Here is a 13,750-nt window from a genome sequence, read left to right as displayed (position 1 = left end):
TTAGTAAACATTTATTACTTTATTTAATAATGATCGAAAAAAGATTGAAAGAACTTTAATTATTACAACATATTAAAGAATATAACTTTGCATGGCAAAATGTGAACTTAATCGGTCTCATAGTTTCTGAGAAATCGAATTTTAAAAAAGTCGCATATTTTATATTCGACTTCGACCGAATATTCGACCGACTTTTCCTGGCACTTGCAGTGGAAAAAAACAGCTATGCAAATACTTTCTGCTTAAAACTCTTTCTGCAAATGTCGTTGCATTACCTTACAAGCAATAATTACAAAAAAAGTCTGAGACATACAATATGCCAAAAAAAGAAGATCACTTTGAATAACTTCTGTAATGTGATTCAATCTTAATGGTACGATGGTTTAATCTTAAATATGTTATTTAATTAGTGCAGGTTATATTTTAAGTTTTGGAATCAGACAAAAGATTTATTTTTCTAAATAAACATAGCTTTTTCCTTTCATGGATTTGAATTCTTGGAGGTCAGAAACATAGGGTGTAGGCTCAAAACATAGGGGCAATATGCAAAATAAAGTCCCTAATTGTTTAGGCAAGAGAACTGTCGAACGTTTGGACTCTCTAATGTTTCGATTTTTGCGTATTTCATTGTATCTCGAAGAAATTTTTAACATTTCAAAATCTTTTGGAAATAAATTATAAAATTCTTCTATTCAAAATAATCCCTCATTTTTAATAATTATTTATTATTTTTTATTATTCCATTTCATACAGTTCGAAACATTTTGCATTTCAAGCTGTATAAAATTTTAAATCATTTTAAAATTTGAAGGAAATCAGTCGAAAATTTCTTGAGAAACCAAATATTAAACATACTACATTTTAAGGTAAGGCACTCAAACCATTCAAATTAAGTCTTGATACATAAAAATCCGATCATTAGAACAAAAGTTATTCACTATTTCTTGAGCACTATATTACATTACAGCGAGGGAATGAGAAATGTTGTTGTTAAATTACTCTATTCATACATAAATCAATTTGGAAAAACGACTTTATTGAGTTAACGCCTATTAATTTTAAATAAATGTTTATAATTATTATCTTAATTCGTGGCAATAAAAGCTATCTTATACATCATAATATTTAATGCAATAGATATCTTCGCAAGTCCACCGTTATAAGAGGATTTTTTAAAAATAGAAAATACGGTATCATGCCATGAAAAAAGTTTCACAACTTAACTACACGAGAATAACTATCTTCCTTGACAACCGGAACTAGGTTTAGAAAAAATACTAGCATAACTTTTCTAGACAGTCTAATGGCTATACTTTCTAGCAGTTAGGTATGCATTTATCCAAACATTTCAGAGAAGTGTTCTCATACTAATAAGTTGCTGTTCTTTTTTTTTATCGAGACATGAATTCTAACTCCACAGTTTTTTAACAGATGGCATTGTGTTAATTTTTATCAAGTAGTGCGTGGCCACTTTAGTTGTTGCTGTTACAAATGCCAGCAAGCATTATTTTGGGAGAACCAAACGAATTTAAGGCAGAGGGTTGCTCCTCCTGTTTTTCAGCGGCGCCATCCATGTCCCAAAAAAAGACTAGCCATTTTTATATACCCAAACAGCACTTTTTATAGCTATTGTTGGAGCCGCTCGAAAGATTTTAGCCAGACTTAAATGAGCATCACTTTGGATAAAATATTATTGCACAGTTGTAACTTTAAGATAAACGAATCAACATTTCTTACAGGAACTTTGAATTAATATTTTATTTTAGAACAATTATTGAACAATTTACCCAACTGTCATTTTACTACTACCAATGTTCAACTCCGTAGCCTTGTAATTTTGAACCCAATCCAGAAATCAAGGGAACTCTTGGAACAGGTATTGAGAGAAATTTGCCTTCGTTGAGGAATTTTTGATGTAACTAACCCGCAATTGCGTAACATGTATAGGGAAATCACGAAGACCTTCCACGGTTTGACTGACTTCAAGAGGATTCTAACCCATGATCCGTCTACCACTGAGGATATTTTTTCGTCAGCACTGTTGGCGATGCGAGTAGGGTGCGGATTTTGCATCGACCAGCCACCACTGGGATTCGAACCAATTCACCTCACTGGGAGGCGAGCGCTCTATCTCCTAAGTCACCACGGCTCAAGAATTAATATTTATGATTACTGACTTCTGAATTATTACAATAAAAGCTCTATTCAATACAAACTTATTCTAGTAGTCTGGATATCTTCATAAAACCCATCGAAATATCTTTTAAGAACAGTAATACATTAAAATAGAAGCTACGATATCATGCCATGAAAGAACTCTCTCTACATGACTTCCGGAGTAATAACTATCCTCTTTGACAGTGGGAATTCGGTGTAAAAAAAATACTAGCGTAAGTTTTCGAGACAATCTAATGGCTATACTTTCTAGCAATAAAGGAAATCGATTCGTCTTGAGGAGTATCCTCAGACTAATAAGATTTTTTTTTTGCGAGCGTAAGATGAAATTACCACTGTCCACTGAAAGTGAAGATAAATTATTAGTTTTCTTTTGCAATGGATATCTTGAAACTAATGAACACTCCGGACACTAAATGAAATTCTATTTCAAATCTGTTACAATGTTGTTAAAAATCTAATCTGTAACAAAATTGTTGTAATGATTGTGTTTTATCAGACATTTATTTATTATAGAGTTTCATTGGTGCTAGTTTAAATTTAGATTATATCTTTACATATTAATGAGATGTATTTTAAAAGTATATTTGAAGGTCATACGGCAATTTTATGATAAGCCTCACTCTAAAATTGTTCTAGATGGGAATTTGGAAAAGAAGTACCACAATTTTGCTATAAACAATAAGTTGTTTCAGCGATTCAAAGTGTAATCAAATTGAAATTTTAGAAGATTTTGCTACCTCTTGCTTACGGAACTAGAAATACTATTCTTACTCAATTTCAAAATTACTTAAAGTTCGTCGATACTGCTAACTAAAAGAAGCTATAAAGTGACAGTTTGTGCCCCAAAGTAAAAGCATTCTAAGTAAAATATTTGCAAAGGGCTCTTTCAATTTTATTTTTATGAACTGTACAACCTCTGCAAACCTTCGTTGTTTTACAGCTTTCCTCAGTTAAAAGCACTATCTATTGGCAAATTTTTGTAACTAATTTTTAAGTTTTTATAAAGGAAAAACTGGTTAAGCAGAATTCATACATTTAAACCTTTTATTTACTTTTAAAACCATTCTTTAGTTTGGGTGCAACTGATAACTAAACATGAATCTTCACTTACTCAACATTTTTTTTCCAAATGACTTAAAAGAGCTTAGTAAAATTACACTTTATTTTGAAAATATTCCAGTCAGATTTCATGGAGTAACATGTTATGGTAGAGTAAAAATGTATGACGGTAATTTGCTCGTTAAGAAATGTTATTTTAATGAAAAAATACACTTTCAAAGCAGCTTTCTGATGGTCATATGCATTTAAAGCCAATTTTCATGAAAATTAGCTTTAAAAAAATTAAATAAAAATTAGATAACAAATAAAAATTAAAAAATAATTAAAATTATTAATTAAAATTATTAATATCATAATAAGAAATGTAAAAATGAAAATAAAAACAACAGGAAACCATTTAATTTCTCCAAGTTTATAGCTTTTATATACGCATACAGAGTGTCTCATGTATTAAAATTGAAGATTCAATTTTTATAAAAATGATATTTAAATTATCAAGAAAGCTTTTGCCATTTCTAATTAAACTAAGATTCTAACAACTCCATCCGTTCAAGCGATTTTCCATACAATGACATCAAAACAAGTACAGTCAATTCTTTGGGTATATACACTTTCTTATCCCATAATAGTTCATCTCTCATTAACAATAACTATGGTTCATATCTTCCGTAACGGATTTTCTATACTTCTTCACCAAAACTCCGCCTGAATCAGATTGTTCCAAAAATATCGCCTGCTTATTTTAATTGATCGCATCATACTATTTTTTAATATTACTTATGTTAGCCTGATTTTTTATGATTCTTACAATGGTGTTCCATTATTGTCACCCTTTATATATATATTTAAAATCCCACTCAAAAATAAAGACAAAAATATGCAAATCATGAAAAGAGAGGCCAAATTACTATAAAGGTAGCACGTAAACTTCATAATACGTGTAATTGAAAGAAGGGGAAGAATTAAAAGATATGTATTATAAAACGTTTTCAAGTTGATGTTTTATACACCTACCTTCAATAATGGTTTGATGAAAAATCCGGTATAAAATAATCAGTTCATACATTACATCAAATAGTTTCAATAAGATAAATTTATGATAATTTTTCAATTCGGATAAATACTTCGTCTTGCATATTTCTAAGGCCACAATAGGCAATCATTAACGATATATTATTTTTATCACTTTGAAACTTCTAACATTTTCTAGTAATAACGTTTATCATCGACATCAGCTAAATTTTTTTTCTTTGAGCATTTTTAGGAAACTAGATGTACGAGACTCGAATAAATAAAATAAAACATTTAGTTTATGACATCAATATTTCTGTACGGAAATAAGTATAGCTAAGCAGCAGAAAAAGGAAGGAAGAAAATTTTTACGGGTGTAGCTTTGTAACAAGTAGCGTCAAAGCAAAATATTGAAGGAGTTGCTTTTAGTTCTTTCAAAAAGTAAATTGATGGCTTCAAAAAAGGTGGTACATATTTTATAAAGAAATTCGTCTTGTTACTTTAATATTTTTTATGAAATATTCGAGTATGTAGTACAGTAAATCACTTCGTGCACATTGTATGAATAACTATATCTTCAATTTAATACCACAAAAAATACTATTTGATTTTAACGTTTTTTACTTTTTATAAAACATCGAGGAAAAAAGCATGATTGTTTTTCACTTTCTGTGTCTTCAAAAAGTGTTTAATTATCAGAATGTAAATTAATAAGAAGACTTATAAGACATACATAAGATTTCACAAATTTAAAACAAGCATTTATTTTCAGTTGATAAAAGTAAAACATCCTTTGTGTTTTGAGCTTAAAACTTAATTATCGGTATGATAGGGGTCGAATTCACAAATTAAAAGCGTAAATTATTTATATCCAATGTATAAAAATTATTTATCTTTTGTGATATGAGCGCAAAACTAAATGCTGCATAGTTGGAAATAGTCAATAGATCAAGTGAATGCGCTGTTGTGCCACACACCAAACTCAATGAACAAGTTGGTTGTGTTTTTGTGCTTGACTGTGCTTTTACTAGCAACAAAATACACTTGTTTTATTAAATGACTTATAACGTTAAAACTTAATACACTCGACTGCTATTGGCAACACAGGAGTGACCACGCTCGTGAACTTAATACAGCTCTCTCGGCTTCTCACAAAACAGCAATGAATCAACTAATGTATCGAATGCTATCACAGATAAAATTAAATTCCGATGGGAGAGTACTGTATCGTGCCTAACACTACAATTATTCAATTCCTTTTCACTAGTATATAGGACATATTAACTAGATTCTACATTGGGGTACTTTTTGATAGATAGTTGGCATTGTCGAAAGCTCTTTTCCCACAACTCATAAACACCGGAGCATAGTTACAGGGCAAAAATTTCATACTTTCGTACAAATATTTTCAATTAGAATGGTCTGATACTCAAAAAAATATTGCTCTGTAGTTTTCTCCATCTGTTGGTGAACTTATAAATTCTATTTAAAACTTAGTGGGTATGCATTTTATATTTACCTGAATTTTTTTTAAATCAGAATGCAACTAACCGTATATTTTTATCTGAAACTAATTTGCAAGTAGTCTGTGATTTTGGGGGCACCCGATATTTTTAATTATTTATCATAATACACATTAAAGTGGTATTGTATCTTTATTCTTTGTATTCAAACACTATCAGGGGTCAGTCCAGACATTTTGTGAAAGGTCCGTTTTTGTAAAATTGTGAAAAAATTACTCGTAATTTGTGAATATAAAATAAACGTTAAGTCACATTCTTTCAACCAGGGTCCGCTTTTGTGAATTTGTGCAAATAGGGTCCGTTATTGCAAAAAACTTTTTCAAAGAGTTTTTAAATTGTAAAGACATACAAGATTATGCTCAACTCTGTAAAATTATAATTAAAAAAATTAAATTTTAAAAAATAAGCAGCAATTGCAGCTACTAAATTAGCGATGCAACATATAAATATTTGGTACTTAGCCTATACTGCTGAACGCAGAATATTCATTTCTGACAAATAAAGGAAGAAGCGTCTGCCGAAGACAAAATTTAGTTCGTTTACATCTGTCTTTCTTTCCTCCCCCCTACCTGGGAAGAGTATATTCGATTAACAAAACAATAATGAAGATAAACAAAAATTATAAAGGTCCGATTAAAAGATAAAAACGGTCCGTTAACGGATCCAAATTTTTTCTAAACAGATCCCTGACTATATTTTGTTTTCTCACTAAATATCATTGGAGAAGTGGATAGTTTTTATTTTTTAAATAAATCCTCTGAATTTGAATCATCTATTCAAATTGTGCAATGTGTATTTTTCTTTACAGAAGCTGTATCGTTTCATCAACACAGTAGAACTAGTTTCACCTCATCATTCAGTTAAAGAAATCATTTCAAACTTAAGAGAGGGACAAATAGCCAGCCTCTTTCAGAAAAGCGTCAAAAAGGTATGTTCATACAGTTAATTTAATAGTTGTAGTTATATATAATTTGTTACGATTACTTTAATTTTATTTAAATCAATATACAGTTAAAACTAAAAGTGAAAACATCACCTCATATTAATTAGCATTTTAACTTATATTAAAAGTGTATTTTTTTCCCTTTCTAAAGTTTATAGATTATTCTGGTACTTCTAAATAATCATGTCCTTAATCCTTTCTGTAAAAGTCATTATGCGCAAAAAAAGTACTGTTATCATTATCATTGCAGTACTATACGGTTGCGCTTTATACCCAATGTTGAAAATCTTCTATGCGTGTTTACAGTGAACGGTTACGGTTGTTAAAAGTTTTTTTTAAAAAATAATATAGAAAAAAATTTTAAAAGAAAAAAAGCTAAAAATTTTAGAAGGCAGAAATATCAGCAATTCTTGAATGCTTTATAAGCTTACAGCATGACATAAGACTCCGTGTATAACGGCGAAGTATAATGGTCCTCCGTAGAAAACCACTTTCAGCCATTTTTCATTGAAGAATAAAAATCAATAGCATGGGAAAAGAATTTTTTATAGCATTTATACTAATATTTTAATCCTAATCCGGGTGAGGAGATTTCGATTCTGAATTAGTTTTGCTCCTAATGCTACAGTTTTTAATGGCATTTTCAGTCAATTTTTGTATCGAAACGTACAGTATTCGTAACATTATATGTAACAGCAGTCTTGTAAATATTGGAACCAACTTCTAGGGGAGTTAGGGAAAAATTATCAGGATTAAAACTGCATAGGAACCTGGATATGTCACCCCTATTGTGGCCTGTTCAGATGTTCACGAAGAAGCAGTTCATTACAGGAATGCTCCCGTAGCGGCGTATGATGACTTTTCTGGAACTGAGTTTCTATGAAATTTAGATCCTGATAAAAAGGGATTTGGAACTACATTTATAGCATGGAAAATGCCAAAGAGTAGATATGGAGATACATTTTCGACAAGTCGACGACTCAGTTCTACCGAAAGTGTTTTGACTACATCTGCAATGAAGAATAAACTATCGTGATTTGTATGCTGTATCTTGCTCTCTTCATCTCTGTCAAGCGTCGCCACAATTCGTATTGATAATATCATTCTTATTCCATTTTAATTTTTTTTACTATGGGGATTACGTTACGTTTTTTAAAAAAATAGGTGCTGCCATTTCAAAAGTTATAAAGTATGTCACTGCAACCGAAAACGTAAGAGTTGAATAATCTTTACCGTACAAGCATTCTAAAAAAACGTACAGTCAAATTTAACTAAATTCCTGTTTCTTTTCTCCCAAATATTTCTTTTCCTCCGAAATCTGAAGAAAAAAAAATGCGAAAGAAAAAGAATGCATAAAAATTTTTTAGAACTATCTGAGAGCATAAAAAAATTACCAGCACACAGCTGTACTGTAAAATGAGTTACTATTTATTAACTCAAATAAAAACTTAAAATGCAGTAGAAAGGTAATAAAAAGAATAAGCATTTTGTTCTACAAAAAATAACATTATTTAAACTTCCACAGGCTAATTAAAATTATGAAAAATACATTTCTATTCCCTCACAAAACTCTAATAATAATTAATTAGGATAATTAACTTAAATAAATTCGAGCTTTTTTGTGTTTTTCCAAGTCATCAAAATTTATTCTATAATTATTTGAAACATAACCTGACGAAAAAGTGCATTTTCAAGTAATTGGATTTTTCAACCAACTTACTTAATCTGTTTTTCTTAATTACTGGTTTTATCATAATAATATTATAAGCCATAAAAAGAATGATTTAGTTACAGTTCTTGGGTTTAATTAAAACAAGTAAATTATTAAGAAAATGTTAATAGTTTTTATGGATTTAATAAATTCTTAAATAGGCTTATAGAAATGGGGATAATCATCAATAAAATATCGAACAGAAAAGCATGCAACAAACTAGATTAGTGAGATCTTATTTAGATCTTACCATTAACAGCATAAATCGAGTGTACTACAATTATAACAAGCGAAGAAAACAATAAAGAAGTTTCTAGATCACTATAAGCTCATTTTTCCCTAAGCACGTTTCCTCCAGTTTATGAGTTCGTTTTTTAAATATGGGCTTTAAAAATCCAGTAAATGAAAAAGTATGAATTGCTCGGTCTTAAAAAAACAATCTGGAGCAATATAAAAAGTTCCCTAAAAAAACTCAAAGAACGCAACTTCGATCATCAACTCTTTGACGCAGATAGAACATCTGTTTTTTCTTTTGCTGACACTCTAACTACAAGCAAAAATATATTTTGATATTTTTAAATTATGAAAAACAGTCTAATGGTTATTAAAAAAAATCGGTTCGATTATTCGAATTATGTTTGTACCAAAAAATAAGATACAAAAAGGGTAGCAAAAAAAACTTTTTCATTTATATTTAAAAAACAATTCTAAATAATTTATTTTGTAAATAATTGAAATTTCAATGAAGAATAACTTTTTCTCTTAGATCTAAAAAACTGCAAATGAGTGCAAATTTAGAATTGTTTATAAATGAGTCGTTTTTGGAAGATTTTACATGTAACACAGAAAAAGACATCCTGCATTCATAACCATCCTGCATTTCATAACCATGAATTATTAAAATGCTAAATTTAATATTATTCTCTTAATTGAAATTAATACAAAATAATGAACAAAAATATGAAAAGTATGCTTAATAAAGATTCTGGTTAAAATTCAAAGGGTTAAAAAAACGATGCATCTTAAACCGTAAATATGGTGATTAGTTGTCTAAAGTTTTAAAAAAGGCCCTTTTTTACTTGCCCTATAATATGCTATACTTCAAGCATTTTTTTGCATAATATTAAGTAATTTGATATTTTGAAACAATCGAAATTCAAATAAAAACTATACTGATATATATTGTATAATGATATAAATAACCATATATATAGTCATAGTAGATATTAGTCTCATGATAAGTCTCATAATAATTCTTGTAATAGTGAATATAAATCTCATAATAATCATTATAAATACTCATTATGCAATTTTTTTTCTTGAAATTTAATATAGTTGTTTTCTTGATTACAGAAATTCAAAGAAGAAGCTCGAAGAAGAAAAAGCAAATCTCAGTTTTTCGATATGATACAAGAAATTAGAAGAGCGTAAGAAATCTTTTCTAAGATTCTGTTTTCTAAGATAATTACTTTTTCTAATTAAATACAGTTGAAATAGCCGTCCGAATTTTGTTTGTTTTACTAGACATACTCGGTGTCAAAAGAAAAATTTCTTTAAATAAATTCATGACATAAAAGTAATGAAAATTAAAAGTAAGACTATCTGCAAATAATAAAATGAATTTTGGAGTTTTTCAGATTTTTACAATGCATCAATTGCGAAGTTTACAGAAATAGTATCAAACGCTATTTTTGATAAAAAACGAATCTACCGTCTATCTGATTCTTATGTGTGTATAAGAGCAATTAAAAAGCACTAACCTTAAGATACTCAAAAAATGAATTAGTAAATAAAATAACACATTAAAGTAGAATATTCATATCTTGTATGCCAATGTTAGAACCAATATTTGTACTTACGTATTTCGTCTAATTTGGTAATTGAAGGCTGAAGCAATCGTTATGAATCTATTGCATCGACAACAATTATCACATATTTCAAAAGTATATTCGTTTCACAACATAGTTTATTTATAAATCACATCACCAAGCCTTTATAAAGTGCTCTAATATCATTGAATGCTATTTTAAGTCATGTATTTTTTCCCATCAACAAATATAACAACAACGATTGCTTTGAAGCAGATATTGCGAGTGGTTTGTAACACGAGTTTAAACCCGCTTTCGTTCGTAAATATTTATGACTAGTTAAAAATTTTCAACCAGTTAAAAGAACGAATTAAACTTGACGGTTAAGAAGAGCCAGCCAAATGCTTATAATATAACATGGAGGTAGCGAATTCAAATACCGCCGTAACTTTTATTACATGTTTTTCAAATTCACAATGACTTATAACGCTGTACTTTGTAATGAGCACACAAGCCTGCATTATGTATGGGTAATAATAAATTTGTTCACACTACTCATTTTAAAAAAAAAGTTTTCGTAATTATAACATTCATAAATTAGTGGGTAGGTAGGTACTTAATTTGTGTAGCACTAGAGCTGCATAGGGGGCTATTTTATTTTATTTTATCCGCGTTGAATAGCCGATCCAATTTTGGGTTTACGACTACTGATGTTCAACTTCGTATCCTTGTGGTTTTTAACCAATCCAGAAGAGAAGGAAACTCTTGGATCAGTACTCCTAGACGTATTGATTTGTTATGGAAACATGGAGGACTTTGCTACTCTACAGATTTAACGTACATCAGTCTCCATTTACTACACGGGAGTCTTCGGACGGTGGAGATCGAACCCCTGAACTGTTGGACATGAGCCCAGTGCCCTACCAAACAGGCTATCCCGGCCGCGTAGTGGGCTATTGGCGGTAGTATAGGAAACATCTCAGAGGATGATCAGAAGATATGTCATCGCAATTTTGATCTTCTTCAGAAAGGATAAGTTTCCTACTTAGATAACCTGACGACCTGCGCGAAAGTTGAGCACTTTACGGTAGAACAGTTTACCGAGTACCGATACCCCACACCCTCGGTCCCTACGCAGACTGATCAAAGTGGTCATCCGCTTACTAACCGGCAGGACTACAGTGTTCTACTGGGTATCGTGTCAGTCCACTGCAGAACCATAAATTTGTAAACTTTATGAACCATACCAGGCAATTATTACTCATGGTTAATGCGAAAGTTCCAATTTATGGCTACGCTAATTTTATAACCGTCGTTGAACAGCCAACCCAATTTTTAGAGTTTACGACTACCAATGTTGAATTCCATAGCCTTGTAATTTTGAACCCAATACAGAAATCTTGGATAAAGTATTGGGAGAAATTTTGCCTTCGGGGAGAACCTTTTGATGGAACTGGCATTTGACACGGGAGAAATCACGGAAACCTTCTACGGTTTCGCCAAGGGGATTCTAACCTATGATCCGCCTACTACTGGGGATATTTTAAGTCAGCACTGAGGTTGGTGCGAGCCATGTGCGGAATTTGTAGCGTCCAGTCATTGCTGGGACTCGAACCCGGTTCATTGGTAGGCAAGCGCTCTATTCCCTGAACCACCCCGACTAAGCTACGCTAATTGAAAAACTTCAGTGCTTGGAACGAATCACTCACGTGCGCTTATTTAAAGTACGACCAACCAAAAAAAAATTTTATAAACGCATGCTAAATTGAAAAACACAGTTTTTGAAACATATGAAAAACAATAAACTCATAAAATATACATGCATGATTACTGTAGTAATCGAACCCGCTCCTCTTTGTACTAGAAATTTTGGTGGTACTGTGTGGTCACGAAGGCTCAGCTATTTTTTATTTCATCAAAATCTGAAGTTTCTATTAAAAAAACATTTAACGCACACAGTAATAAATACAATTTAGTCTCTGCATACTCGCACTGTTCTGACCAGCAACATACTCAATACCACCGAAAGCAGTTGCACTCCCTTTTTCTCCCACCTAATTATGGAAAATGACTCTGGCATTCCAAAAGTGCTGCAAAACCTTCCTAAAAGTAAAACCTTTCAAATTGCATAAGATTATGCGACTACCCACGTTAGATCAAACAGAGCACGATTCATATCTCACAATGAGATTCTTCGATCCTTGCTTGTTAGATTATTTTATCACCGATAATAACAACCAGTTCATATGCAGCATTTAATATTAAAACCCATAGCTTTTTAATTTTAAGCTTAACTCAAAAGGCAACAGCGCTTCTGTTAGAACAATTCTTGGAACTAAGCCAGATGGAATCAGTTCTGACAGTTATCCCATACCAATAAGTTTCGATAATAAAATCATAATAGAATCTAATTTGGGTATGAACAATATTTTTGCACAGTGAATGACAATATTCTTCAAATAAAATACCAAATTCCAATATAAATTGTCCCTCAGTGGACTGATCGTAAAGACACGGTTCCCAGTAGAACACCGAAGTCTAGCATCACTGACTGTGGTCAGTAAGCGGCTGGGTGATCACTTTAATCAGCCTGCGTAGAGACCGACGGTGCTCGGTATCGTTCCTCGTTAAGCTGTTCGACCGTAAAATGCGCTCGTCTTCAAACCACCAAAGCAGGGGAGCCATCTCCTCTGCAGAGGATCGAAATAGCGATGGCACATTTTCGGATCATCCTCAGGAATGTTCCTCAGACAATCGCCAATAGCCCATTGTGCAGCTCTAGTACGACGTATATAAAGTGCCTACCTGCCTTCAGTATAAATTCAATTAGCATCTAAGTGAGGCATTCGTGAAACAGTCCTTTGTGAGCCAGAAAGGTTTTTTTCCCAATGGCAGGCACTGAATTTGAATCTTTTGCTTATACTATGCCAGAATTGTTGCTCATTTCGCGTTACCCACTGGGCACCTGTGAACCAAAGTCGCGGAGGCGAGCAACATTGCCCTCGCCACACTGCCACAAACCCGTTTATAGGGTGTGCCACATTCACACATCATACACACACAACAGAGGACAGCACAAAGAGAGAGAGAAACATCCATGCCCAGAGCGGGATTCGAGCCAGCAGCCTATGGCTTCGCAGTCAGGCACGCTAACCGCTCGGTCACCAGGCCGGCGAGCCAGATAGGTGTAGTATTCACAATTTTGTGAATGAGGTTAACTTTACGCTTTAACCAGACGTACTGCCTAGAAAATTGGTATCTATCTATTCGAAGATCTTAAGCAAGCCGCAAACGGGAATCAAACCCCAGTTCTTCGCAGAGACAGCTCAGTACTCTAATCACTGAACCATAGCAACTTTAAATTTATTAAGCTTACTAAAAAATTATTTAGCAAGATTAAAAATGAGCAGTAATATTTTCATACCAATTTACTTATTTATGCGATAGGGTTTCTCTAATTTCTAGGCTGCAAACTTTTATGTATTTGCATACTAATACTTTTTTTTCAAACTTGCAG

The 13,750-nt window shown here is 31.8% G+C and overlaps 1 protein-coding gene across 1 annotated transcript in view; it reads left to right on the top strand.

Moving 5' to 3' along the window:
- Positions 1-13,750, top strand: part of LOC107439866 (glutamate receptor ionotropic, NMDA 3A-like) — a 320,894-nt gene that overhangs the window by 300,114 nt on the left and 7,030 nt on the right. The window contains exons 11-12 of the mRNA XM_043041182.2: positions 6,580-6,699; positions 9,779-9,852. Of these exons, the coding sequence (XP_042897116.2) occupies positions 6,580-6,699; positions 9,779-9,852 (194 nt within the window). The remainder of the gene's footprint in view (positions 1-6,579; positions 6,700-9,778; positions 9,853-13,750) is intronic.

The sequence above is a fragment of the Parasteatoda tepidariorum genome, chromosome 2 (genome assembly GCF_043381705.1).
Source record: "Parasteatoda tepidariorum isolate YZ-2023 chromosome 2, CAS_Ptep_4.0, whole genome shotgun sequence".
Classification (NCBI taxonomy): Eukaryota; Metazoa; Arthropoda; class Arachnida; order Araneae; family Theridiidae; genus Parasteatoda; species Parasteatoda tepidariorum.
The sequence above is the reverse complement of the archived record's forward strand: the minus strand, read 5'-3'. Positions and strand labels throughout refer to the sequence as shown.